We start from the raw sequence: 21,099 nt of genomic DNA, 5'->3' as shown, positions 1-21,099 counted from the left end.
ACATTCAATAAACACTGTTTGAACCAATGTCTTGGTTTGTTTAAACAGAATACGAGGTGGGTCCTGAAGAGGAAGAGAAGTGATTTTAGCTTGAGCAGGATAAAACTGTTGTTTGTGTAAGCCAAAGATGGCCAAATATTGGCACTTTCATAAGAGAGAGTATTTTAAGAGCACAATTGCTAGGGCCAGGTGGCCTAGTTTTGGATCCTGGCTCTGCCAGTTACTGTTACGTTGGGTCGGGTGTTTGACTTGTGCCTCAGTTTCCTTACCCATAAAATGGGGATAATAATGGTAACTATCTGAAAGGACTGTTTCAAAGATTACACAAGTCAGTATATGTCAGATATTTAGAGCAGTTGCAGATCTTTGAGCTCCACAGAAGTGGTAGCTGCTCTGGTTTTCACGGTCATCTCACAAAGCACCTGACTTCGACACCACACACTCTGCAGACTGTGTGCTCCAACTTACTGGCAGATCTGATCCAGCTTCCCCTCATGGTGATGTCAGACCCCGGTCCCCCCCTTCTCCTGGTTCTAGTTCCATGTTCTGTCAGTGCTTCCAGCTTCATTTCACATGTGGCACCTGCTTCCCCCAGCTCCTTCACAATGTGAACTCTGTTGTCCTAGATTCAGCCCAACTTCCTCAATGACTAGTCCCTCACTTCCTCTTTGAAACAGCAGGTGATACTTCTATTCTCTTTCCTGCCCCATCTCCTGACTTTTCCAGTCCAGAGACAGCATTCCTCCCTCCCACAAAGGAGCACGCCACTGTCTTGGTTGGCATCAGTGTTTATTTCAGGGAGAAGGACTTGAAGGCCTCCATCTATCCTGTGGGTCCTGGGGCCCCCAGCTTCTCACTTGGCCTTTGGATTGCGGAACTTGCGTCCAGCAAAGACAGCCTTGTCCCCGAGTGCCTCCTCAATCCTAGAAGGTAGACCAAGTCAGAACTGCACCCTTCTAGCCCAAGAGCGCTCAGCTTCCCACACCCAGACCCACTGCACCCACTGTACCTCATGAGCTGGTTGTATTTGGCCAGACGCTCTGAGCGGCAGGGGGCTCCAGTCTTGATCTGAGGAGGGAAGAAGGATTCCAAGGGTTGCATGAGGCTAGAGAGGAGGGACTGGGCCTGGCCCTGAGGAAGTAGCCTGTGGTGCCATTCAACTCAGGGGCAGGAGGCCAGGGATCCCAAGAAAACTTGTTCTAACATGACAGAGGGGAGCCATGAGTACCTGTCCTGTGCAGAGCCCCACCACGAGGTCAGCAATGAATGTGTCTTCAGTCTCCCCAGAGCGGTGGCTCACCATCACTCCCCAGCCATTAGACTGAGCCAGTTTGCAGCTGTGTAGAGAGGATAATCCATAAGGCCTAACAGGACCTCCAGTGAGAAAGCCAGGGCTGGATGAGGCTTTTCTGTTTTGGGGAGCAGGCACTTTGCGGGGAGGGTAATGACTAAAGTTATTTGTAAACTAGAAGAAAAGGGGGGATTCCTGATCTTGAACTTGGTTCCTGAGATGCTGGTAGAAAGAAGGGCAGAATCTTGCAGAAAAGAATGGTATGGGGTGGAGGTGGGGATAGCAGGTCACAATGGCAAAGCTCTTGCGGCCAGGCCAAGAGTTAGTCAAAGCCTTGCCCAGTTGGTGTGGCTCCGTGGTTGAGTGTTGACCTATGAACCAGGAGGTCATGGTTCAATTCCCAGAGGGGCATATGCCCGGGTTGTGGGCTAGATCCCCAATGGGGGGCGTGCAGGAGGCAGCCAATCAATGATTCTCTCATCACTGATGTTTCTATCTCTTCCTTTCCCTTCCTCTCTGCAATCAATGAAAAAATATATATTTTTAAAAGTTAGCCCTAACTGGTTTGGCTCAGTGGCTAGAGCGTCGGCCTGCAGACTGAAGGGGTCCCAGGTTCAGTTCTGGTCAAGGGCATGTACCTTGGTTGCAGGCACATCCCCAGTAGGGGGTGTGCAGGAGGCAGCTGATCGATGTTTCTCTCTCATCGATGTTTCTAACTCTCTATCCCTCTCCCTTCCTCTCTGTAAAAAATCAATAAAGTATATTTCAAAAAAAAGTCAAAGCCTTGAGGTCAGTCAAGAGAGTGGGGTGGGTCAGGAGCCAGGGGAAAGGTAGACTTGGAGTTTGAGGGCAGGACTGCAGCTGGAGGAGGCAGAATTGGGGTGGAGAGAGGCTACAGTGCACCCCAGGGCCAGGAGGCACTCACGCCTGAATGGATTCAGTCACCGAGCCAATCTGGTTGACCTTCAGCAGCAAGCAGTTGCAAGCCTTCTTCTCCACGGCCTGGGCAATCCTCTTGGGATTGGTGACTGTGAGGTCATCTCCTACAATCTGTATGTCCACCCCCGAGAGGAACGAGGTCCAAGTGGCCCAGTCATCCTGGTCAAAGGGGTCTTCAATGGAGACCACTGGCAGGAGATGGGGCAGAGTCAGGTTAAAGGTCCGAGGGCTTCATGAAGGGGGTGACAGGTCAGAAGAATTTGGATGGAGATTGCAATGGTGCTAAGGATTGAAGGACTGAGTTGGCAATGGAGGCTCTGAAGTCAGTGTGTTGGGCAGTTACCAGGTACTCAGGCAGGTGCACTGAACACCTGGGGGGAGGGGGAGGGTCTCACCAGGATAGTTCTTAATGAAGCTCTTGTACAGCTCCCCTAGCTTCTCTCCTGTGATGTGCCGTGCGGGGTCATCGGGTGACTTGAAGTCAAGATCATACTTCCCATTGCGATAGAACTCAGATGCCGCCACATCCATACCAATTACCACCTTGTCTGGGTAGCCGGCTGCCTGGATGGCCGTCTTCAGCAGCTCCAGGGCTGCGAGAAGGACAAGAGAAGACCTGAGGCTCCTGGGCACCCTGTCTCCACAGCCCCCTCCTCTGTGAGGACCAGGGGTTCTGCCCTTCCGAGTGCTCACACTGACCCTCATTGTTCTCCAGGATGTTGGGGGCAAAGCCGCCCTCATCACCCACGTTGGTGGCGTCCTTCCCATACTTGGCCTTGATGACCCCCTTGAGGTGGTGGTAGACCTCCGCACCAATGCGCATGGCTTCCTTGAAGGAGCTGGCTCCCACGGGCAGAATCATGAACTCCTGCATGGCCAGCTTGTTTCCAGCATGGGAGCCCCCATTGATCACATTGAAGGCCTGAGAGGAGGAGTGGGTGTTCAGACCTGGGCGAGGGTATGAGGGATCAAGAAGAGCTGGAGAGGAGGGGTCGAGGTGGAATCCTGGCTTCCCTACTTACTAGCTGAGTGACCTAAGGTGAGTAATTTTACTCCTCAGAGCCTCTTTCCTCATTTCTCTCATGGGAATACCACCTGCTTCCCTGTAGGATCTTATGCTGGAAATTAGAGAAAGTGAATGTAAAGCTCCTAGCATGTGCCTGTACACAACAGTAACTGATACGGCACTTACTACAGGCCAGGCACTGCTTTAAGTGATTCACATATATTCTATTAGCTCATTTCATTCTCTAAACAACTCTAGAAACTAGGCACTATTATTATCCCCCCAAATCGGCCAGTGAGAAAACTGAGGCATACAGAAGTGAAATAACTTGCCTAAGATCACACAGCTAACACACAGGCAAAGCCAAGATTCGAACCCAGCAGTTTATCTCCAGAGCTCATGTTCTTATACAATCTGCCTAGTAACAATAAAAATTGCAACTTTTTATTTTACCTTTTTTTTTTAAAAAAAAAATAGCTTTTATGGTATGAAGTTGTTCATAGTTCAGGCTTTGTCTATAACATTTTTATTGACATTAAATTCAAAGGGTTTCCATAAAGAGGAAATCTGAGCTTATAAGGATTAAAGAAGATACAAAGAAATGCCAAGATCCTTGCCATAAAGAAGCTCTCTATCTGATTTGGGGGTTGGGGTAGAAAACAAAATAAGAAGCTGCAGTTATTGAGCCTCAGATTGGAATGTGAAGGAACTGGGTTACCTGAGGGGGAAGAAGCAGAGAGGCTTAAGGGAAGGTTTGGATTGTGGGAGAGAAGGGAGGGGGAGGGGGGCTGGACTGAGCAGGAGAGGTTCCATTTCAGGAAACTTTCTTTGGAGCTGGGTCTGGAAGGTGAACACTCCAGGGGCTGCTTATACATTTTTGGCTGGATGAGGCAACTCTGTCACTGTGGGATCTGGGGGGGCATCTGCACTCACAGGCACCGGGAGGACCAGGTCCGGGTTCCCAGCAAGATCTGCAATATGTCGGTAGAGCGGGACCCCCTTCTCGGCTGCTCCAGCCTTGCACACAGCTAGCGACACTCCCAGGATGGCATTGGCTCCAAACTTGGCTGGAGGAAGCAAGCACAAAGAAAGGGTGAGAGCTTCTCCCCCAGTGTTTGGGGTCATCGCAAAGGGAACGTGTCAGCTTCACACTGTGTCCACAGCCATCAGGAAACACCTGAGGAATGAATAAAAGTCCATCCAGCTACGATGTGCCCCGCAATGTGGGACACAGTAATAATCCTAACCAGACATGAGCCCCACGGTCTCTCCCCGTCTATCCCACATCCCATCCCTTCACTCACATTTATTCTCAGTCCCATCCAGCTCAATCATAAACTTGTCAATTTTTTCTTGATCCACGACGCTTAGTTTCTGGAAGAGCAGGTTTGAGGAGGGGAGAGCAGAAGTCAGATTTCTAAAGAGCCAGGGCATGTGCAGAAGGAAGAAGTGCAGGTATTTGGAGAGATGAACCATTGGCCCCTCCCAGGCAGGGGGTGGTGGGGGGTAAGGAGGAAGAAGCTCTCCCCACTTGCCTTTTCCAGCAGAGCAGGGCCCAGAGTCTTGTTGATGTGTTCCACAGCCTTCAAGACGCCTAGAGGCCAGAGGAGGGGGTTCAGACCTCTGATCCAATCAGGTCTCTTCCCGTGGACCCCAGCTCCTCAAGAACTTTGGGTTCCAGGCCTTTACTCCAAGCAGATATTGGGAAGAGGGGTGTCCACGTCCTGAAACCACCCCTCACAGGCTCTTCAAGTGTTGGTCTTTCCTCACCTTTGCCCAGGTAGCGAGATTTGTCTCCATCTCTTAGCTCCAGAGCTTCATAGATGCCTGTGGAAGCTCCGCTGGGCACAGCTGCTCGGAATCGGCCTGGGGTGAGAGCAATTGGAAGATCACAGACAAAGGGCCCAGGCCGCCTCTCTGAGCCTAGGGTGGAGGCCATGCAGACAGCAGCCAGACTAGGGCTTCTCCCAGCAGGGGAGCCAGGTTGGAAGAGGAAGGCCTGGGAAGAGCTCTGTGGAAGGGGATCTCGGAGAAAGGTGAGGATGTGGGACAGCTGGGGGATAAAGACCAGATGGGGTCAGGGTCTTCCAAGGCAAACCAAGTCCCGGGCCTGTGTTACCTTTGGCTGTGTACAGGTCCACCTCTACAGTGGGGTTGCCCCTGGAGTCCAGGATTTCCCGGGCAAGGATTTTCTGCATGGCCATGGCTGCAGGACAAGGGGTTGAGTGTGGAGAGTTGATCCCTTTAGGAACCCCAAATCCTGTGCCCTTTAAGAGTCTTCCCCACCCCAAGAAGGCAGGTGCTGGAGCTAAAAATATCCCACAAAAAGGTCACAGACCGAAGAGGCAGGCACAGCCCCCTCCCCCACTCAGAACAGCTCCTATTCCACCCTCCACCAGTCGCAAGAATCCAGGGGCCTCTCCTTTACAGCTCCAGCGAGTCTGATTCCACCACTCCCTGAACCCCTGTACCGCAAAGTCAAGCAACCTGTTCTCCATGGCTTCCTAGCCATCAGATCTTCTATCATTATTCTGTGTTTTTCCCCCTGCTCTTCAGTCTTCAGATCCTAGGGGGGCCCACATCCTCCGCCTGGCTGTAGCCCTAGCTACCCTTCTCCGTATCTCTGCCTGCCTCTCTTCACATCCTCATTTCCCTACCCATGGCTACCCATCCTGCTTGCTCCAACTCCTCCAGTCTTTTGTAAGCACCCCCAGTCCCAGGAGGGGAAAAAGCTGACATTTCCTTCAAGCCAGCACCACCCTCACCCTTTACCACTTCCACCCCCTGGGGCTGAAAGATTCACCAGACCTGAATGTCTTGGCTGGGGCTTGGGGTGAGCTCCGGGTCTAGGTGGCAGCTGGGACAGTGTCAGCTCACCCCCTCTCAGGCTGGGCATTTATCCCCAGCCACCCTGTCCCCCAGCCAGCCCCGCCTCTCTCCCTCTCTATCCTCCCCCTCCGCACCCGGCTGGCAGCCAAGTGCCCACTACAGCCTAAGGCCCCCTTCCCAAAGGTCAATAACTACCCCTTCCTTGCTCTCTGTTCCCCAGTAAAATGTCCCTACTTTTAATTCTAGCGCTGGGAAGGAGTTTCCGAAGGGGGGCGGAGGGGTCTTCCCCTCCCAGGACTATATTCCCCTTTTGCAAAGGTTAAAGGGGAACTAGTGCCATTTAGGAAAGGCCAGGAGTAACCTGAGCCCCGCAGGGCTGGGGAGGGGGCCTGGAAGAGGGGCTGCCGGATTGGCATCCACACATGCCGAGCGCACGTGGCCGGTAGGGGCTGCCGCTGCCCTCGGTGGGGGGAGGAACCGGGGCTCCGGGCCAGCTCTGGAGTCCAAAACGGAAACCCCATTCGGAAGGCGAGAGGGTCTCACCTCTTAGGGCCCTCATCGCGGCCTCTGCCCGCAAGCAAGGAAGGCGGGGGAGCGGGAGGGGAGACGCATTTGGACTGGCCCTGGCCCCGGGAGGAAGCGCGGCCGCCCGACAGCGCTGGGGCGGCGCTCATCGCCCAGCGGGGAGGCCGTCCGCCAGGAGCCCCTTTCCCCAGCGCCGGCGGGCGGCTCAGGACGCGGTCCCAGCCCATCCACGTCGAGTCGGGAGTGACAATGAATGCACCGGAGGAGGGGCGGCCCTTAGAGTGTCCGCACGCCCGGGCCACGCTGGTGGTCCTCTAGCGGCCTCGCTGGGCTGTGGGTCTCAGCGCAGGCCTTCTCCGCCCGGTCGGCGGGGGTGGGGGAGGGGGCCGTGCGGCGCCGGCCCGGAGAGGGAGGGACGCCAAGGCGCGGGCCGGCGGGCGGGCGGGCGAGGGCCAAGGAGCGCCTGGGCTGCCCGCGCCGGTGACTCACTGCCGCGGGCCAGTCCTCACCTCCACCCCCCCCCCCCGCACGGCCTGCGCCGCGCGGTCCGCCCTCCAGCCCCCAGCCCCGAGTGCCTTCCCCCGGCTCGCCCCTCCCCCCTTATCTCTGGCCGCTCCCTTTCGGGATTTTTCCACCCCGGGGTGGGGGGTGCGGCAGGCCAGAGGTCAGGAGATGGCGGGCGGGGAGCGCCGCCACGTGCCCGAGTGCGGCCCCGCCTCGGCGGGCCGGTGACTCAGCCCCGGCGGCTGTCTAGGAACCCGAGCTCGGGGGGCGTCGGGTGCCCAGGGCGTGCGGAGCGGCCGCGCCCAGCCCGGGAGGGTGAGAGATGAAGCCCTTTCCCGCCCGGAGGCTCCCCTCCCCCGGGGACCGGAAGCGGCCGGGCCCCGCGGCAGGAGCGCGGCTGGTTCCCCTGAGCCGGCTGCCGGGTCCGGCCCCACCCCCTTCCAGTTGGCGGCGGGCGACCTATTCGAACTCAAGTTGTTGGCATACGTTTTACTGAAAAAGAAAGAAACCCAACGGCCCCAGAGAAGAAAGGACCTTCCCCTTCTTGAAAAAGTTGCAAAGCTTGAAACTTATTAGTATTCTTCCGCCTTAAAAAATAGGCCCGCCCGCCGAGCCCCGCGGGCGCCCGCGCTCGGTGACCTCGGCGCCCGGGAGCGCGGCCGGTGACCCGAACTGCTGGCCGGGGAACGGGCGGGGCTGGGACCTGAGCGTGAGGCCTGGCACTGGAGCCGATGCCGTCAGGGGTGATCCCCTACGTGGGGGTGGGGGTGGGGGTGGGGGGCTCCACTGAGTCGAAATGGTGCCACCCGGCCAGAGAGTGGAGACAGGACGGAAGTGTCTCCAGTGGGTGCCTTCACTTCTGAAACTGGCCGGGGTATTTTGTCAAATTCCCCTTTGCTCTCCTATGTTTATTAAATAAAATCAAAAGTGGAGAAGCGGTAACGCGCACGCCTCGGCTCTCGCCCCCGCCTCTCCGCCGGCGGGAGACGCGTCCCCGGCCGCCTTCCCTCGCTGGGGTCCCAAAGCGGCCCCGGCGGGCGCAGCCGGCCGCCGGCCCCAACCGCCCCACGCGCTTTCCCTCCGGGGCCGGCGCAGGCGCGGGCGCACGCGCCGCCGCCCGCCGTTCCTTCCCTCCGGCGGAGGTGGGGGAAGGGGAGTCGTTCCGTTTAACCCTGAGTTCCCCGAACCCACTCTAATTTGCTAAATTGGCAGGTCGGTAATTCCTCCTTTTACTTTCCTTCCTCTGGCTCACTCCCTTCCCTTATACCCAAGTGTGGTTCACACTCAATGCAAATTGGAGGGAGCCTTCACCCTAACCTCTTCCTGCTCCCCACTCGTTTCATCCCTTTATGTTGTTTTCCATTGACCTTTGCAAATTTTGCAATGGGGGAGGGATTTTTTAAATTGCATTTGCACAAAGTTAGGTATCTGGGCAGGCAAGGGGGGAGGTAGGGAGGGAATGGGGAGCAGGCCCCGCCCCTACCGCCCTTTGCAAATAAAAATCTAGAAGGGGGGGGAGGAGCAGGAAGTGGCGGTGCGAGGGTTGCTGCACAGCTAGCAGAGCCGCGGTCCGGACGGCAGCGCGTGCCCCGAGCTCTCCGCCTCCCCCCGCCCGCCAGCCGGAGCCCAGCCCGCGGCCCCAGCAGCAGCGCCGAGAGCAGCCCCAGCAGCAGCGCCATGTCGACGACGGCCGGGTGGGAAGCCTACATCGGCAACCTCATGGCGGACGGGACCTGTCAGGACGCGGCCATCGTGGGCTATAAGGACACGCCCTCCGTCTGGGCCTCCGTCCCCGGGAAAACCTTCGCCAACATCACGGTACTGCGAGGCCTCCGCGGTCCGGGTACTGGCCGAGCTTGGACTCTGAGGGAGGGACTTGTGTGGCGGCGGGTGCGGTCTGGGAAGGGCTGCGAAAGGCCGAGACCCGGCCCTTGCCCTGGAAGCGGCGCGAATGGCGGCTGCACGTGAGGGTTCCTCGGCAGCCCCCGAAGTGCTACGCCCCAGGCGGTGTCTCCCATCCAGCCCGCCGCCCGCTTTCCGCGACGGGGCGTTACATCCGGGGCACAGGGCGGGGAGGGGTGCGCCGCCCGGTGCGGCGGCCCACTTCCGCCTCGTTCAGGGCGGGGCGGGCACGCGCTGCAGTTCCAACCGGGGATTATGCTTGAGAAAGGACTGTGGGACCCTTGGACCCCCGAGCTCCACTTCCGGCCGCCAACTCATGCCCCCTCCACCATTGTTCCCCCTTATGCGGGAGGGAGCGTGGTCGGGGTTCCTTGCTGGTCCTCTGTGGGCTCCCTGCCCCTCCCAACTTGGTTGGAAAAGACTGGGCCGCCTCATGTCCCCAACTCCCCTCCCCAAGTCTGCGTGGTGGACTTCAGCATTCCTGTGAGACCAAATCCGGAAGTCCCCTCGCCCTCCCTTCCCGCCATCCTGCGGGGCCTGCAGCAGGGGAACTTTGTGAGAAGTTTAGGGTAGTATAAGGAATGACCCCTGCTGTCCCCATCACTGCCTCCCGGGTCCACACTGCCCGGAAGTGGGGAGGGGGAGCGGAAGTTCAAATTGGGGGGGAGGGGATTTCCGGGCGGGAGGGGACCGGATGTGGGGATTTGGGGTGTAAGGGGGAGGGGTGGGAAGGTTCCTTGGGGTACCTATACCCGAGAGCTGGCGTGCTGGGTCCATCCCAGGTCCCCTTTTAGAAGTTTTCCAACTTCCCCGGAAAGCCCCCAGGGATCTGCTTCCTCATCTTGGGGCATAGGTACCTGGACCTAAACTCCAGGTTACTTGGAGACCCAGGCGTCCGGGCCCCTAACAACTCCTTCAGAACCTTTGACCAAATAAGGACAAAGTTGCTTCTCCGGCTTTGCCCGCCCCCTCTCTTCCCCTATTAGCTTCTGCTTTTCCTGAAGGAGGGTTCTGAGCATCCAAAGGCTCCCCACTCCATTCCACTCCACTTTCCTCACTGGCTTTTGGCCCTTTATTTCCTGGGTTTGCTAAGTCTCCAGAGGAATATGCCATCTCTTCATGTTACCATTCTCTGGGTTTGAGGATCCTGATCTTTTTGTGGACTAACTTCCAGAAAGTCCTAAGAGCTTCTCCGCTTTCATAGATGAGTACAAATCACTTAACACACACATTTCCTCTCCCGAGAAGTGAGAAGCAGGTATGCCCTTGGAGAAGGTGGGAACCTTGGTGTACTAACTTGAGTGCTTGGTTCCCCTTCCAGCCAGCTGAAATTAATGTCCTGGTTGGCAAAGACCGGGGAAGTATGTGCGTGAATGGGCTGACAATCGGGGGCCAGAAATGTTCTGTGATCCGGGACTCACTGCTGCAGGACGGGGACCATAGCATGGATCTTCGTACCAAGAGCACTGGGGGAGCCCCCACCTTCAACGTCGCTGTCGCCATGACTGCCAAGGGTGAGTTTTCTGAGTCTTCTCTTTCTGTAGTCTGTAGCTCCAATATCCCTAATGTACGTCCTTCTATGAATCTTTTGGGTTCTTCTGTGTGGCTCCCCAGTGTGAAGGGATGAGAGCAGCCTTCTCCCAGCCTGCTGGGTATTTAGGATATTGGACAGTCCCTCCAGTTCTTAGTTCCTCATCTTAAAATATAAAGAAATCGACTATATTACCTCTTCAGTCTCTTCCTACTTGAGGCTTTTCAGATGAGAAACTCCTTTTTGGGAGGAGGCTGACTGTTGATTGTAGTCAGCACTTAGGAGTTGTCTTTTGAACCCTTTTGTTAAAATTTGGAGTTGGCAGGCTCATCCATATCCATTTCTAGCCTGAACAGGCGTCAGGTCTATAAGCCTTTGACCCCTAAATTTTAGTGTTCTGCTTCCAGTCTTTTAGCTTGACACCCCCCCCCCCCCGCCTTTTTTTTTTTTTTTTTTGAAAAGCCCTATTGTTTCAGGGTGACTGACAGTCGGGCCTGCCTGTGTGTGGGGGGGGTGGGTGGGGGTGGGGTTTGGGAAATGAGGTTGGGTTACAGCCCCCAGGGCTGGACAGCTGCTCAACAGCTGGCAGGGGGTAGCATTGTGACACCTGGGTCCTAGCCTCCTCTCTCTTTCCTCTAGCGCTAATCCTGCTGATGGGCAAAGAAGGTACCCACGGTGGTGTGATCAACAAGAAATGTTTTGAAATGGCCGTCCACCTGCGGCGTTCCCAGTACTGACCTCGTCTTTCCCTTCCCCCTACCACTCCCCACTGCTTTGGCACTCTCCTTCCTATACACACACATATACCATTTTTATTTTTTGGGCCATTACCCTATACCCCTTATTGCTGCCAAAACCACATGGGCTGGGGGCCAGGGCTGGGCGGAAGACACCTCCCCCTATCCATACCCCTCCCGTGTGTGGTTGGAAAAAAATTTTTGTTTTTTTCTGAATAAAAAAGATTCTAACAAGGTGTTGTGTGGTTTTAGCCTGAGTGGAGGGCAGTCATTAGGACTTGCCTCCTTTATCCTTGTTTGGGGTTGGGAGCAGGAAGGGTTGAAGCACTACAAAGTCTAGGACTGAGCACCTGCCTCAGGCCTATCTGGCCGCCTGTTTCTAACCCTAGGTGCAGGTGCTAGTTGAATTAGTGAATAATGGAATAGAGCCATCCAGACCATAGAATGGGCCCCAGCCTGCAAGCAAGGCAGGGACAGTTGAGTCATCCTGTGGGTGGGGCTCCCCCTCTCTGACTCACAAAATGCTGGGGCTATCCCCATGTTTAGGTTAGTCTCTTCCAGAACTCCCTTGCCCCTTTATACCAAAAAAGGGGGCAATTTCCCAAGTGGGTAAGAGGTCCATTTGTGTGAGAATGATCTTCCCCTTCCTTAGTCAACAAAAACAATTTTATTAACCCAGTAATTGAAGACCCAGTCCCTTTGTACCAACCCCCTCAAAAGGATGGGATTGGGTAAGGGAGAAACCCAGGGTAGAAATATCCCCTATTCTCCAACACAGAAGGCTAGAGAAAGGCTGTGCAAAATAGGTAATCAGGGTGGGGATGACAAGGGTTATTAGACTAGGATGGCAGCTGAGGGCGAAGGAGAGGGTACGGGATCTATTGAAGACTCAGGAAAAACAGGTGGGGCTGGGGCTAGGGAGCCAAAAGAGGTGGGCGTTGTAGGGCTAGAGCCCAGAAGTGGGGTCCGCTCTGAGGCAGGATGGTCCCTTGGTTCCCCTTCCTCATCACCATCTTGTCCCTGAGTTTCTTCCTCCTGCTCCTCATCCCCAGGACCTCGATGGACAGGCTGCTTGCAAATGGGGCAGGTCTTCCGGGTCTGAGTGAGCCAGGGGTCCACACAGCGGCTGTGATAGGCTGCCGAGAGGAATGAAGTGAAGTGAAACAACACGCCTGCTGGTAGAGTGGGACATGGGCACTGAAACTGAGGGCCTCACCATGTGCACAGGGGAGTACCCTCAGCTTGTCACCATCCACATACTCATCCAGGCAGATGGCACAGACATCGTACTGGTCTCCTGGGGGGCGGAAAAAAGGAGTCCTTTTATTCAGGTACTTTGGACCAGGGCCCATAAGCACTCACTCTGGGAAGCCTATAGGTAGCTAACCCTTGCAAGTTATTTTCCCTGGTTCTACAAAGCCAGTGGAATAGCTAAGACTGGGACTTGCAAGGATAAAGCCAAGGTAGGACACGAGGAACGGAGGTTTAGAAGGGACAAAGAAAAGCAGAGGTAAGAAGGGAAGTGGGTTTTATCTGGGGAGGGGTGCGGGTGGAGATAACAGCAGTGGGAGGGGTGGAGATGAGGGTAGGGCTTCTACTATTGCCTTATTTGGGCATGGAGACTCCTGGGCCGAAAGACCTAGCCCCTCCTCACCTGTTCTCAGGGTAAATCCTGCCCACTCCTTCCATTTATGTTCTCTCTTATAATCAAGGTTGGTCCTCATCTTTTCCCCCCAACTACTCCATTAGTCATCTTTACTTCTCATCTGCTCTGTTCTTATCCTGTCTTCATTATATGTGTGGGTAAAAAGAGGAAAGGTGCCTGGCTGGTGTGGCTCAGGTGAGTTGTCAACCCATGAACCAAGAGGTCACTGGTTGGATTTCTGTTCAGGACACATGCCCAGGTTGTGAGTTTGATCCCCGGTAGGGGGGTGCAGGAGGCACCCAATCTATGTTTCTCAAATCGATGTTTCTATCTCTATCCATCTCCCTCTCTAAAAGAGGAAAGGTAGCATCTCAGGCTGACATCTCCCTGCCATCTTTCTTTGCCCCTTATCTCCTGGGCTCAAACTCCTTCAGAACCATACACTATGGGGAAGGCCTTCTGCTCCCCTATCCCCCTCACCCTTCTGATAGTCATGTGTCGGAATCTGTTTAAGTTGCTCTTTCGTCAGTCGGTTCCGCTGGAGCCGTTTCCGGTGCTGGATACAACGAACTATCTGGGGAAAGGGAGTGATGGATCAGATCAGCCTTAGGGAACAAAACTGGACAATCCAGTACAAAGCATCCCCATTACTAAACCCCAGAGCCAGTGTGGTTTTAAAGGCCTCAGCTCTTCCCATCATGCTCCCTGAGCTACTCACCATCACTGCTCCCATGGCCAAAACCAGCAGTCCCACAATCCCTGTGAAAGGGATGAGGTAATAGCCCAATGGGAAAGCACTGTCCGGGACCAGAAGCACTCGAGCCCTGGGGAAAGGAAGATCAGGATCAGAGGGGCAGGAAAAGCAAAGTGACAAAGGAAGAGAAAAAGTAACTGACTCTGGATAAGGCCCATGGATGGAAAAGGGGCGGAAAGTCAAGAGACAGAAGGGCCTGAGGCTTGGGCTCCAGATTGGCATGGAAGTGCTAAAGAAAGAGTGGGAAAGAGGGACACATCCTACCCCTTCTCGTAGACAAAGAGGGCACGCAGGTACTCGGAGCTCCTCTCCCCAATAAACACAGACGGGATCCAGATCTGTTGTTGGATTTCCTCTGCAGGGATCAGGGCATTCATTACACCGAGGACTCAACCCTTTACTCAAATGCTTTGGTAATCCTAGCATTTGGTTCTTTTGTGCCATCCCACCCAAAGATTGACTTCTTTCCCCTAATTCTCTAGCCCAGTGCTCGGCCCGCACAAAATACGTGTGGGCGCACACATATAGTGTGATTGGAACTTCGTGGCCCATGCGCAGAGGTCGGTATTTTGTGGAAGAGCCACACTCAAGGGGCCAAAGAGCCGCGTGCAGCTTGTGAGCCGCAGTTTGCCGACCACTGCTCTAGCCCATCCACCATCTCTTAAGTCTGAACTCTACTGAAAACCCAGCCCTTCAGGTCCAACCTTACCACTATTCCACACCATGTTCAGAAGTTCATTGGAATTAACATTGTGTACCACGGCTGCACCATACCCAGCTTTCTGAGCATTCAGGACCTACGGAGACAAGATAGGATAAGGAGCCATTATGGGTCTTATCTCCCTTCATTCCTGGTGCATTTTTTACCCTCAGATTCCCAGCTCCCACTCCATATTCAGCAACCTTGAGGTCAAAGTTGCAGTCGAATCTTCGAAGCAGTGCAATAAAGACTGACCCGTTGACCGGGGCTGGGGGTGGTGGGGCAATGGGGCTGCAGGCATTGGCTGGGTGAGCCTCCACAAGAAAGCCCTGGAGAAGAGAAGTAAACAGTTGGATTTCACCTCCCTAGGTTCTGCTCTCCATAGGGCCCACCAAGCACACTGGCTCCCACATACATGTTCTCTATCTACTTCCTTCTCATTCCTGGGGTCTGAGCATTCCACCTAAGTCAGAAATCTACCTCTTCTCAGCTTCTTGAATATGAAAATATATCAAACAACATCCTTTTACTAGACCATCCCTTTATCCCTCTCCATGTCCCAGATGAGCTAACCTACACCCCATACTCCAATTCTCTAATTCAAATTCTGCATTCCAGTTTCCCACTGATTGTACATCACCTCTCCACTTAGCCATGTCACTTTCTCTCAAGTTCCATTTCACACTCCCCTCTCCAGTACATACTCATACAGAACATACTCCTCTCTGTTAAAAAGAAGCGGCAACACACACAAAATATAAATAGAAAAGAGGCAACAGGGCCCTGACCTGTGTGGCTCAATTGGTTGGAGTGTCATCCCATACACAAAAGAGGTCACAGGGTCCATTCCCAGTCAGGGCACACACTAGGTTTCAGGCTCAATCCCTGGTGTGTATGGGAGGGCAGTGATTGATGTTTCTCTCCCTTCCTCTCTCTCTAACCTCAATTTAAAAAATGGAGTCACTTGTGCTAAGCCCCATGTCACCAAACTGAGACTTAATACCGAACTTAATTACAGTTTCAGCCACTCCCAGGAATGGAATCATAAGCCATTCTGGAATTACCTGGTCAGCACTAGTGAAGTAATCTGCCTGATAGACCCCCTGCCATTACCGAAAGGTGACCTTGCCAAAAACAACCAGCTCTTTGCTAATGTAACTCCCTTGTCCTGCTCCCTTCTGCCTTAAAAGTCTTTCAATATGTACAATTCTTTGGAGTTACTTTCTATTTGCTCCATGGGTTATTGCCCAATTCATAAATCATTGGATAAAGCCAGGAAGGTCTAAAATTTACTCGGTAGAATTCTGTGTGTTTTTTAGAATGTGTTTTTATTGATTTTAGAGAGAGAGGAAGGGAGAGGGAGAGACAGAAATATCAATAAGAGAGAAGCATCATTGATTGGCTGCCTCCTGCACAGCCTTGACCGGGGATGGAGCCCACAACCGGCATGTGCTCTGACCTGGAATGGAACCTGTGATCTCTCTGCATGGGCCAAGGCTTAACCACTGAACCACACCTGCCAGGCTAGAATTTTGTTTTTTAACACCTCTCTTTAATTTTCCAATTACCCATCTTACAAACAATTACATTGATATCTATGGCCCAATTTTTGATGTGTGGGCATCTTTGTGATTAAGTACTACAAAATTTCTTTATCTAATTTAATCCTCACAATAGCCCTGTGAGATAACATCTATTATTATCACATGGTAAAGTAAAACTAAGGCTCAGAGAGATCAACTTGTCCATGATCATATAAAGCAATAACTGACCCCAGAGATTCTACTGTAAACACCACTTCTCCCTGCCTTTTATCTTGATCCACTTTCAGTCTCCCTCACAGGGTTCAGATTTCTTAGGCTAGGCGTGGTCTTCTCCCTCTAGATTCTGGATTCCACGCTAGATGTGCTAATGCACTTTCTCACTCAACTCTTCCTACCTCTAGCTTCATCCAAGGGTATGTATGGCTCCTCAATCCCTATCCTGGATGGGAGGTTTAAGGAAACAGAAAAGAGGAAAGAAAATTACCTGAAGTCCCTCCTGGCTCAAGGCAGAACCAAAGAGAGCTGGGAGGTCTGCAAAGTCCATGCTGGTATTGTGGTCCGAGGTCTGCGGACAAAAGATTGCATGTTCCCCTTCAGCCTGCAATCTCTCCCTCAAGCGCCCTTCCCCCAACTACCCCTTTGACTCACCGCTCGAATGAGACCCCGGATGGGGGCCGCTCCCCACAGCACAGTGGCCACAACTACAGGAAGCGAGAAGGCCGCAGAGTGCATGGCAGCGGGAAGGGAGAGGCTGAGGCCCCGGCGTCCTGGTAGCAGGAGCAGAAGCGGAGTTCTGCGCCCTCTCTGCCCCTCCAGGATCCCAGGGGTCCAACACCCCCAGGTTCCACTTCCCAGCTACATGGAGATACGGGGAAGGAACCCCGGCTCGGAAAATGAGATATCCAAACCGTTTAGTGGACCTAGGAGGGGGACACTAAATGTAGCCTTCCCTAGAATGGGGATAAAACGGGGAAAGGAGAGGGAGGTAAACACCGGTGACAGAAAAACTTCTGGGAGGGTGGGGGCGCTCAAAGAGGTGGGACTTCCGGCCAGGTGGGCCGTCTTCCTAGGTCCTGGAAAAGGATTTCCGGTAAGGAAAGTCAGGCCGCTTCCAGCATTGGACGCTCAAGATGGACTTCCGGTCCTAAAAGGCCGGTTAAAAGAAAGGTTAGAGGTGGAGGGAGTGCCTGTGGAGATGAAGGAAGCACTGAAGTTCCAGAAGACGACCTAGTCGTTCCCCTTTTACAGCCCGAATCCTGGAGCTGACCAGTTTACAAACCTCTCCTCCCTGTGGCCGCTGTCGCTGCCGCTGTCGCGGTACCTTCAGGTCTCGCGAGAGACCTCATCACAGTTCCCTCCCACCTGCTGAAACTTGCTGTATCTATCGCGAGATACCGCCTAACTCTGGCTACCCTAGTTTACCCGATCTCGCGAGATCTTCAACACCCTCTTTATTTTCCCGCGATTCCAACTTGGTAAAAATTGCGCCTATGCTCTGACTTCCGAAATCAGCCACACCCCTTCGCAGTACATCTTTGAGCTCCTCCTTAAGCTCCGCCTTACTCCCGGCCACCTTTGCGCTGCGCGCCTGCGCCCTCATCCCCGTGGTTCTGGACCCCGAGCCGCCGGCCTGTGCGCGCGCGCCCTCGCCCCTGTTGCGCGTGGTGTCACCTTGGGCGCGAGCGGGGCCGCGCGTGCACGGGACCGGGTGTCCAGGGCCATCGAGTAGCGATGGCGGCGACGGCGAGTCCCGGGGCCGGCGGGATGGACGGGAAACCCCGTACGTCCCCTAAGTCGGTCAAGTTCCTGTTTGGGGGCCTGGCTGGGTAAGCGCAGGCCCTAGGGATGGTAAAGAGGAGGAAGGGACGGGTGCAAGTAACCGGGCCCAGTTCATCTTGGGGTCTGTTGCAGTGTACTGAGCCGGCACGGGGTCAGCGCCGTCCTCAGTGTTCTTCGAGGTCCTTGATGGGATACCAGGATATTTTTACCCATTGCAGGGCCCTTACTAGGCTGCATGCGGGGTCATTGCACGGCTCCCGCTGGGCGGCCACCTGAATTTCTCAACCCATTGCTTGGCTTGGCTCTGCCGGGTTTATGGAGTTCCAGGTCATTGCATGGCTCCTGCCGGTCCTGAATGGGTCGGACTGCATGCAGTCCCAAGTCACTGCTTGACTCCCTTGGAGTTGCATGGAGCACTTTTCATTGCATGCTGGATCATTGGACTGTTTAGACCCATTGCTCCTGATACACGCATAGACTTAGACTCATGTCCAACGACCTCCTGAACATTTAGTCAATCGTATGGCAGGCCCTGCCCCTTGTGACTTGTTGCCAGGCACCAGTAGGCACTGGTAGATCTGGGACACTTGGACTCTACCCCTGTCTTCCCCCAGGATGGGAGCTACCGTTTTTGTACAACCCTTGGACCTGGTGAAGAACCGGATGCAGCTGAGCGGGGAAGGAGCCAAAACACGAGAGTACAAAACCAGCTTCCATGCCCTTACCAGTATCCTTAAGGCAGAAGGGCTGCGGGGCATTTACACCGGGTATTGAGGCCACAGGATGGGGGTTAGGGTGCGGGTTGGTAGCTCCAGACCTTGGCCTAATAGACTGACCCCTTCACTCGCCAGGCTGTCAGCTGGCCTACTGCGCCAGGCCACTTACACCACCACTCGCCTTGGCATCTATACTGTGCTGTTTGAACGCCTGACTGGGGCTGATGGTACACCTCCCGGCTTTCTGCTGAAGGCCCTGATTGGCATGACTGCAGGTGCAACTGGTGCCTTTGTGGGAACACCAGCTGAGGTGGCTCTTATTCGCATGACCGCCGATGGCCGGTGAGTTCCAGGTCTGAGCCCGCCTCCAGCTCCATTCCTTGGAATCTAGAATTAAGGACTCACTTCTTATCTTCCATCTGAAGCAGAGCATTCACCTGTTCTGGACACCCTTTTTTTGTTCCTGTGGGACAGGATGGTCTGTCCTGAGCTTGGCCTCTCCCTGCCTTCCCACCAGGCTTCCAGCTGACCAACGCCGTGGCTACAAAAATGTGTTTAATGCCCTGGTTCGAATCGCTCGGGAAGAGGGGGTCCCCACACTATGGAGGGTGAGTGAAGGGGCTGGAGACCCGAGGGGTGGGGTCAGGACCCAGGCATTTCTGAATCCTCTTCCACTCCCCACCCAGGGCTGCATCCCTACCATGGCTCGGGCGGTCGTCGTCAATGCTGCCCAGCTCGCCTCTTACTCCCAATCCAAGCAGTTCTTACTGGACTCAGGTGAGACCTAGAGCTGGGCCCTTAGCTCCCAGCCTGGCCTGAGCCGGGCTCCAGCTGACTGCCACTCCCTGCTCCACCTCCCCCAGGTTACTTCTCTGACAACATCTTGTGCCACTTCTGTGCCAGCATGATCAGTGGCCTGGTCACTACTGCTGCCTCCATGCCCGTGGACATTGTCAAGACCCGGTGAGTCTGCAGACCTGGGCCTGGGGAAGGAAGGGAGGGCCCCCGTTAGGTCTCTCATGCCCCTGCCTCCTCTCCTTCAGGATCCAGAACATGCGAATGATTGACGGGAAGCCGGAATACAAAAACGGCCTGGTGAGGAAACAGGGCTGGGGGCTTGGGCTGGAGGATTGGATGTCCTGGGAAAACAGTGAGGGTAGCTGGGTATGAGGGCCAGGGCCCCAGAGGCCAGGTCCTAGCCCCAGTGTCCTGCCCACCTGCCTGTCTAGGATGTGCTGGCGAAGGTCGTTCGCTACGAGGGCTTCTTCAGCCTGTGGAAGGGATTTACACCATACTATGCCCGCTTGGGCCCCCACACCGTCCTCACCTTCATCTTCTTGGAGCAGATGAACAAGGCCTACAAGCGTCTTTTCCTCAGTGGCTGAGGCAGGCGAGGGGCCTGGAGCCAGTGTGCTGGGCTCCCACTCGCCTGCTGCTCCTACAGTCAGTGTGCCCCTGGGGGGCCTGGACTGCTGCCCTGGGCCCCTCTATTTATTTTCCCTCCACAGTGTGGTTCCTTCCTCTGCGGTAAAGGAGTCTGGTCTGCCCTCCCCCTGCTCCAGCTCACCCTGCTTGTCCTGATCTTCATGACCTCTCTGTCCCTGGCTGTGCCTTGGGGGAAGCTGAGAAACTCCCTGAGAATTTCCAGCCTCCTCTTGGGTGTTAGTTTCACGTCACATAGGACAGCAGAAGATTCCTCCTTCTCAGTAGGGAAACCAAGGCAGAGCTGAGGGACTAGAGAGCGCGGGAGCTGTCAGAATGGTCAGAGGGTCTGCAGTGAGAGGACATAATCAATAAATTGGATTTCCTCCACTTCCCTGAGGACATTGTAATTGGATTGATAACACTACCCCCAAATTTGAAGAGTTGTGAGGGCTGGAGGAGGGGGGAGACTGGACAAAGAAGTGACGCCCCTGGAGAACATCAACTGGAATTTTTAAGAAAACCGATTAAAGAAAAAGCACCTGCTGGTTTTATGAAAGTGCGATGTAAATCAGCCTCACTGTGGCAGCTGACTGGGCGAGGAAAACCAAAACCCAAGCACTGTGTCTTGCTTCCCAGCCACTTGGCCAAGAATGCGACAGATGCACAAGTCAGCACAAGTCAGCTCATGTAATCCCCGGGAAAGCCTCGGGACTGGTGACTGCTTCTGTGGCCTAAAGAGGGAGGGAATAAAGAGTATGGGAAGAGAAGGCCGACCTGTGTGTTGGGGGGAGGGCGGGGGGAGTGAGCACAGGAGCCAGACTCCCAAAGCCTGGAGTTTGAGGAACCCGAGACTTGATCTGGGCACTTGGTTGGGGAGAGTGACTGCCTTGTCTGCGTGACTCCTAGACCCTGGCCTCTAGGAGCCCCCAAACCTCTTGGGGCATAAAAGGGTATGAGAAGGTCAGCTGGAAGGAGGGTTGGGCAGTATGAGGTCTGAAGGCTTGTGAGCCAGGCCAGGGGACAGGCAGGCAGCAGGTGGGAGCTGTCCTCTTGGCAGAGCCTCTTGATAGAAGTGGAGCTCAGCAGCCTGGCATCGTGCTGGGCCCTCCCACCTCTGCCTGTCTTTACCTGCTCCATGTACATGCTGGCCTGCGCCTTGTGGCCACTTTGAGACACTTGGGGTCTGAGTCTTATACTTAAGGAATTCCAAGTCCAGAGGGGAAGATGGCACAGGAGCAGTTCGGGTTGCTGGGAGTGTAGCAAAGGCAGGTG

At 54.7% G+C, this 21,099-nt stretch overlaps 4 protein-coding genes across 6 annotated transcripts; 2 read left to right on the top strand and 2 right to left on the bottom strand.

Annotated features, from left to right (window-relative positions):
- Positions 1–772: 772 nt before the first annotated feature.
- On the bottom strand, positions 773–6,994 carry ENO3 (enolase 3). Of its 2 annotated transcripts, none has more exons than XM_059668954.1 (12): positions 6,609–6,994; positions 5,356–5,442; positions 5,007–5,102; positions 4,772–4,830; positions 4,541–4,610; positions 4,170–4,303; positions 2,930–3,152; positions 2,626–2,823; positions 2,217–2,418; positions 1,229–1,337; positions 1,010–1,068; positions 773–923 (listed from the first exon to the last, which is right to left on the bottom strand). In XM_059668954.1, the coding sequence occupies exons 1-12, from the start codon at positions 6,622–6,624 to the stop codon at positions 854–856; spliced, it is 1,323 nt and encodes a 440-aa protein (XP_059524937.1). In that variant the 5' UTR covers positions 6,625–6,994; the 3' UTR covers positions 773–853. The 2 variants fall into 2 exon arrangements, with proteins under 2 accessions (XP_059524937.1, XP_059524936.1); XM_059668953.1 differs by lacking the exon at positions 6,609–6,994 and adding an exon at positions 6,045–6,178.
- Positions 6,995–8,607: 1,613 nt separating this feature from the next.
- On the top strand, positions 8,608–11,498 carry PFN1 (profilin 1). Its single transcript, XM_059668964.1, has 3 exons — positions 8,608–8,912; positions 10,318–10,510; positions 11,167–11,498. Exons 1-3 carry the CDS (start codon positions 8,772–8,774, stop codon positions 11,262–11,264), a joined length of 432 nt encoding a protein of 143 aa, XP_059524947.1. The 5' UTR covers positions 8,608–8,771; the 3' UTR covers positions 11,265–11,498.
- Positions 11,499–11,912: 414 nt separating this feature from the next.
- On the bottom strand, positions 11,913–17,364 carry RNF167 (ring finger protein 167). 2 transcript variants are annotated; one of them, XM_059668956.1, is made up of 10 exons: positions 17,175–17,361; positions 16,556–17,042; positions 16,392–16,472; positions 14,567–14,692; positions 14,373–14,460; positions 13,928–14,018; positions 13,628–13,733; positions 13,390–13,483; positions 12,481–12,561; positions 11,913–12,400 (listed from the first exon to the last, which is right to left on the bottom strand). In XM_059668956.1, the coding sequence occupies exons 2-10, from the start codon at positions 16,637–16,639 to the stop codon at positions 12,099–12,101; spliced, it is 1,053 nt and encodes a 350-aa protein (XP_059524939.1). In that variant the 5' UTR covers positions 16,640–17,042; positions 17,175–17,361; the 3' UTR covers positions 11,913–12,098. The 2 variants fall into 2 exon arrangements, with proteins under 2 accessions (XP_059524939.1, XP_059524940.1); XM_059668957.1 differs by lacking the exon at positions 14,567–14,692 and having other exon boundaries at positions 17,175–17,364.
- Positions 17,365–17,486: 122 nt separating this feature from the next.
- On the top strand, positions 17,487–20,383 carry SLC25A11 (solute carrier family 25 member 11). Its single transcript, XM_059668958.1, has 8 exons — positions 17,487–17,733; positions 18,301–18,453; positions 18,538–18,744; positions 18,920–19,010; positions 19,089–19,179; positions 19,266–19,365; positions 19,446–19,497; positions 19,632–20,383. Exons 1-8 carry the CDS (start codon positions 17,639–17,641, stop codon positions 19,785–19,787), a joined length of 945 nt encoding a protein of 314 aa, XP_059524941.1. The 5' UTR covers positions 17,487–17,638; the 3' UTR covers positions 19,788–20,383.
- The last annotated feature ends 716 nt before the right edge of the window (positions 20,384–21,099 follow it).

Source organism: Myotis daubentonii, chromosome 16 (genome assembly GCF_963259705.1).
Source record: "Myotis daubentonii chromosome 16, mMyoDau2.1, whole genome shotgun sequence".
NCBI lineage: Eukaryota > Metazoa > Chordata > Mammalia > Chiroptera > Vespertilionidae > Myotis > Myotis daubentonii.
Note: the sequence above shows the minus strand (reverse complement) of the source record. Positions and strands in the feature narration are given on the sequence as shown.

Coding starts and splice junctions, on each gene's coding strand:
- ENO3 (XM_059668953.1), bottom strand. CDS start 6,132: ATGCCCAGCCTGAGAGGGGGTGAGCTGACACTGTCCCAGCTGCCACCT. Junction 4,831..5,006: donor ATCTCGCTACCTGGGCAAAG/GTGAGGAAAGAC, acceptor TCTGGCCTCTAG/GCGTCTTGAAGGCTGTGGAA. Junction 2,824..2,929: donor CATCCTGGAGAACAATGAGG/GTCAGTGTGAGC, acceptor TCCTTCTCGCAG/CCCTGGAGCTGCTGAAGACG.
- PFN1 (XM_059668964.1), top strand. CDS start 8,772: ATGTCGACGACGGCCGGGTGGGAAGCCTACATCGGCAACCTCATGGCG. Junction 8,913..10,317: donor AAACCTTCGCCAACATCACG/GTACTGCGAGGC, acceptor TTCCCCTTCCAG/CCAGCTGAAATTAATGTCCT. Junction 10,511..11,166: donor TGTCGCCATGACTGCCAAGG/GTGAGTTTTCTG, acceptor TCTTTCCTCTAG/CGCTAATCCTGCTGATGGGC.
- RNF167 (XM_059668956.1), bottom strand. CDS start 16,639: ATGCACTCTGCGGCCTTCTCGCTTCCTGTAGTTGTGGCCACTGTGCTG. Junction 14,693..16,391: donor TGAGCCAGGAGGGACTTCAG/GTAATTTTCTTT, acceptor TCTCTTCTCCAG/GGCTTTCTTGTGGAGGCTCA. Junction 13,734..13,927: donor CTCTTTGTCTACGAGAAGGG/GTAGGATGTGTC, acceptor TCCTTTCCCCAG/GGCTCGAGTGCTTCTGGTCC.
- SLC25A11 (XM_059668958.1), top strand. CDS start 17,639: ATGGCGGCGACGGCGAGTCCCGGGGCCGGCGGGATGGACGGGAAACCC. Junction 18,745..18,919: donor CGCATGACCGCCGATGGCCG/GTGAGTTCCAGG, acceptor CCTTCCCACCAG/GCTTCCAGCTGACCAACGCC. Junction 19,366..19,445: donor GTGGACATTGTCAAGACCCG/GTGAGTCTGCAG, acceptor CCTCTCCTTCAG/GATCCAGAACATGCGAATGA.